This window comes from Juglans microcarpa x Juglans regia, chromosome 7S (genome assembly GCF_004785595.1).
Source record: "Juglans microcarpa x Juglans regia isolate MS1-56 chromosome 7S, Jm3101_v1.0, whole genome shotgun sequence".
NCBI lineage: Eukaryota > Viridiplantae > Streptophyta > Magnoliopsida > Fagales > Juglandaceae > Juglans > Juglans microcarpa x Juglans regia.
In genome coordinates, this window is record NC_054607.1 from 5,412,960 (window position 1) to 5,418,049 (window position 5,090).

At 36.1% G+C, this 5,090-nt stretch overlaps 1 protein-coding gene across 1 annotated transcript; it reads left to right on the top strand.

Moving 5' to 3' along the window:
• Window positions 1–1,438: 1,438 nt before the first annotated feature.
• LOC121240750 (cation/H(+) antiporter 3-like) lies at window positions 1,439–4,169 on the top strand. The gene is made up of 3 exons (XM_041138290.1): window positions 1,439–1,633; window positions 1,811–2,812; window positions 3,045–4,169. The coding sequence occupies exons 1-3, from the start codon at window positions 1,439–1,441 to the stop codon at window positions 4,167–4,169; spliced, it is 2,322 nt and encodes a 773-aa protein (XP_040994224.1).
• Window positions 4,170–5,090: the final 921 nt, after the last annotated feature.

A 5,090-nucleotide genomic window follows, 5' to 3' on the forward strand; every position in this document is an offset into this window, starting at 1 on the left:
AAATCCAACCATTTATCATAAGACTTCAAATTTGATCCAATTGTGAAAATTTAAATACTGATTTAAATTAATTTAAAATAGATAATTAACATATAAATATCATATCATAAATAAATTATCAAATTTAATTTATAAAATACTAATATTTTATTATTAAATAAATGATGAAATTTTGTTAAATATTTTTAAAAAAGTAAAACTATATAAATAATTAGAATTTTAACATAATTTAAATATGATAATATTCTTAATTAACTAAATTAGGCAAACGTCCCTAGGACGTTACCTAGCTACTACTAGTATATATATAATATATCTCCTCATATTTAAAAGATGAATAGTAATTCTCGTCTAACATTTTTATTTCATCAATGCCCTTAGTGGTTAGGTTTTATTACAATTTTAGCCATACTTTTTGTGTTTTACATTTTTCATTTGCACTTTGTCACCCACTCTTATTTGACTTGTCATTACCGTTTTAGTCTTCTGGTTTTGTCAACCAACCCTTCATCTTGAGTGATTTGATCCAACAGTAGAGGTTAAAATATAGAAAATAAACTAACTTAAATAGATAATTAAAATATAAATATCATATCATACACTTAAAAATTAACTTTAATTTATAAAATACTAATCTTTCATCATTAAATAAATGATAAAATTTTGCTAAATATTTTTAAGAAAGTAAAACTATATAAATAATTAGAAATTTTGATATAATTTAAATCTCATAATAATTAGACTATTTACTAATCAATCTTATGTACTCTTTTAATTTTGATGATTGTGAACTAACATTTAATTCAATTATTCAAGATTTTGTGCTGCATGTAGGGAGTCATACTTTATTTACAATTTGGACACATTATTTTCAAGAATTTTATTTATTTCTTCTAATTAATCAAACGTGGGAAACGCGCTTTGGACGTTAAACCACTTCTAGTATATATATATATATCAAACAGTACTGTTAATTATGTTCGTTTGTATGTCTGCATGGCTGGCAACCTAGAATTTAGACAAACCCTTTTGACTTCCCAACAGCCTTTTCGATGATACATATGAACCGTTTCTTTTTTCTTAAGTCGGCTTAAGCGGCCTAGCTAGAGCTATGGAGGTTAACAATTAGTTAGTTTCAGAACAAGTACTAAAGCCAAAACAGGCAATAAGGTCCGGTTTACCGTCATTAATGCATGCCTTAACAGAACAGATGGATAGAAATTCTATGGAGGAAACAGGAAAAAAAAAAAAAATCCAACTTCCCATGGTCATCATTCCTCGTGCATTTCTTTCTTTCTTTCTTCCTCATTTTTCTTAGATTGAAGAAATTAATTAGACCAAGAGAGACTAGCTAGTGCAGACACCAGCAGCTAGCAGCATGGCAGGACAATCTCCGCTGCTCGGGGCTCCTACCTCGTATTATAATGGAACCTACACGATGACCATAAAAGAATGCATTCATCTTCCCACCGAGATCCATTCATCAGGTTTTTGGAACTACTTTCGTTCTGGGACGATTCCTTCTACACTGCCATTGCTCGAGCTTCAGATGGTTGTTATTTTCGCCATCACGCGCTTCACCCATTGCATTCTTAAGCCGTATGGAATCCCTGAATTCACCTCACAACTTATTGTATGTGCTCTCTCATCTCCAACGTCTTCCAGTACTCTTTTTTTTATTCGATCGAACATTCACATATATTTATATTAATATTTGATAGAGTAATATATATATATATATATATATATATATATATATATGTTGATGAATAGAAGACACTCCTTTAATTTATTATATGTTGATGATCAGGCTGGCATAATCCTCGGTCCTTCAGTCCTGGGGCGCCTCGGAATATTCAAGGTTTTGTTCTCGGATAGAAATCAAGAAATAGTGGCAATGATAGCTACCTTTGGTCACGTACTCTTTACGTTTATGAGTGGGGTGAAAATGGATGCGGGAGTGATAAACAGAGTGGGAAGAAAATCCTTGTTTGCTGGTATTGCCTGCATAATGTTTCCTTTGCTAGTTGGCTTCACAGTCCAAGTGACACTAAGAAGATATTGGCTAACCGCAGTAGAAGCGACTGGCCTTCCATTTGAAACAGCACTAAATTGTCTAACTCCATTTCCAGTGGTAGTATACCTTCTTGAGAGCCTCAAGATCCTGAATTCTGAACTGGGACAATTAGGCCTATCTGCAGCATTGGTCAGTGACATTTTTGGCTCCTTTCTTCTCTGGCTTGCCTCAATGGCTAAAGTTAGTCGGGAGAAAGGCATGATGGGCGCGGCGATAAGTGCATCATCAAGCATTACCTATGTTTTTGTCGTTGTGTTTGCTTTTCGACCGGCAATGTTTTGGGTAATCAGGCAAACACCCGAAGGCAGGCCTGTAAAACGCACACATCTTCAACTAATCCTGATGTTAATGCTTTTCGCGGGATTGCTTTCTCAGTGGTTCCATGCGTCATTCTTGTTTGGACCTTTGATGCTGGGTTTGGCAGTGCCAGATGGACCCCCTTTGGGATCTGCAATAATCAGAAAGTTTTACTACTTCAATCAAGATGTGTTTTTGCCGCTCTTTGTGACTACATGTGCGATGAGGACAGATCTGCGTTTGATCAAATTCAATGACAGCTTCATGACATTCAATGTACTGCTCATTTTCTTCACTTTTTCTGCCAAAATGATTGCGCCTATGGTTCCTCTCTTGTACACCAAAATGCCCTTAAATGATGCTCTAGCACTCGCTCTCATTTTGAGTTCCAAAGGTGAAATCCACCTCGCCCTCAATACCCAATTCAGAGATACCGAGGTACTTGGCTATCCTTTTTCTTTTTTCTCTTCCTCCTACAAGATGAAATTACCTTCAAAATTGTTCAGTTGTGGCTAGTTATTTCTTGTAAAAATAACTATTTTCTATCAAAATGAATCTGTTTTGATTGTAAATAATCATTTTCATTACATAAAATCCGTTACAAATAATATTTTTTTGTAGTGAGCTTTCTCTATTCACTATTTTTTTTTTTTTTGTCACATTTTATTAGCCGCAAGCAATCCAGACGGGCCCAGCGCTCACTTTGTCAAATATCGCGATCCTCTTGAATGCAGTTATTGCACCAGTTCTGGTGAAATACCTGTACGATCCTTCAAGGAAATATGCAGGCTACCAGAAAAGAAATATTATGCACAACAAAAGAAATGCAGAGCTCCGAATCCTGGTCTGCATTCACAAGCCTGAAAACATTGTTGCGGCAATCAAACTACTAGAATCCTCATGCCCTACTAGAGAAAGACCTCTTGGCATTTACGTGCTTCACCTTATAGAGCTAATTGGCCGATCCTCTCCTATTTTTATCTCCCACGAAATGAAGAAAAAGACTCTGTCCAAAACATCCGCTTATTCAGATAATGTCATCAGCGCCTTCAATAACTTTCAAAAAAATAATCGAGCTGGTGTTGCAACATACTGTTTCACAGCAATCTCTCCGACCAAGTTCATGCATGAAGACATCTGTACTCTCGCACTGGACAAGCTAGCTTCCCTCATAGTACTCCCATTCCACAGAAAATGGTCGGTGGATGGGTCTATCCAATCGGAGGATAGTAGTGTAAGGACTTTGAATAACAGTGTCCTTGAAATTGCTCCATGTTCTGTCGGAATCCTCGTTGATCGTGGCGGCCATTCGAAGAGCTCTAATGTTATTGCATCAAAGTCACCTTTTTCTGTGGCAATGATCTTCGTTGGTGGAAATGATGATCGAGAGGCATTAACTTTTGCCAAACGCATGGCCAATGAGAACAACATCACCTTGACTGTGGTTCATTTTGTTACCACCGACAGTGAAGATATTACAATTTGGGACAAATTGCTTGACAATGAGGTACTGAAAGATGTTAAAATGAACAATGTGGGTCAAGAATATGTGATATACTTAGAGGAGAGAGTGAAAGATGGGCCTCAGACGGCAATGATAGTTCGTTCAATGGTGGACGAGTACGATCTTATTATAGTAGGTAGAAGAGACAAAAGTAATTCCACACAGACATCAGGGCTTGCAGAATGGAATGAATTCCCGGAGCTGGGGATTATCGGAGACTTGCTGGCCTCCTCAGATTTCAACAGCAAGACTTCTGTTTTGGTGATTCAACAACAAAAAAAGAAGACCTAATTTTAATCATGGCTGTGGAAGCTGATCATCAGGGACTTCTCGACCTTTTAACCTTCACAAATATGGAATATAAATTAATTCCATCCCTAGCTAGCTTTTCTCATCATGTTCTATCCTTTCCAGATGGAGCTGGGTGAAAGATGTTCGACCAATGCGTGATTGGCAACTTTTGATATTTGTATTCATGACTAAGAAATTCAAAGTTTGCCCTGATTTTGTAGCCCGACGTTGCTGCATGCTGTTTATAACTTCAAATTTGTAATTAACGAAATTAATGTGCATATAGTATAGTGTTAATTAATTGTGAGTTATTCGAATTAAAAAAAAAAAATGCATTATAAGTTTAAAACTTTGGTAACTGATCTAGGCCTATCTCTCTCCCAATTTAGGTGTCCCTAGAGTTCGATCAAGAATTAATCTAGAAGAACTCGATTACTTATTCAGCCACGTTTGTTCTAACATGCATTTTCGCCAACCAGATCTTATAACTCAATTATTATAGTCAGGATACATATAATTAATATACATATATAGGGTGATGTATTCGCTATGTGGGAATTTAGGGAACATTATTTATTGAGTATTAATTAGCCGTGTCTGTCTTAATTAAATATTTCACGCATATTACAGTCTCTATCTCTCTAAATTAGGTCTTTATAAAGTTTAGATGGACATTGGAAGGGGCCTAATCCTTTCCCCGAGCCTGTTGGGTCATATCATGGGCATAGGCTATAGGACGGCTCAATAATTTAGTTGATCCAAGGCCTAATCCAATCCAAGCATATTCTGGCTAGAGCCAGAGGAACAACCGCTCGAGAACTTCGAGATGAAAGGGCTATCGGATCATTTAAAGATAAGCTAAGCTCTAATATCCTGAAGGCTTGAATTTCAAATAACGAGTGAGATAGTTATTGCATATTA

Excerpts from the sequence above, each read along its gene's own strand:
- LOC121240750 (XM_041138290.1), top strand. The coding sequence starts at position 1,439 with ATGACCATAAAAGAATGCATTCATCTTCCCACCGAGATCCATTCATCA. Across the intron at positions 1,634-1,810 it reads AATTCACCTCACAACTTATT|GCTGGCATAATCCTCGGTCC; the intron begins GTATGTGCTCTC and ends GTTGATGATCAG. Across the intron at positions 2,813-3,044 it reads CCCAATTCAGAGATACCGAG|CCGCAAGCAATCCAGACGGG; the intron begins GTACTTGGCTAT and ends ACATTTTATTAG.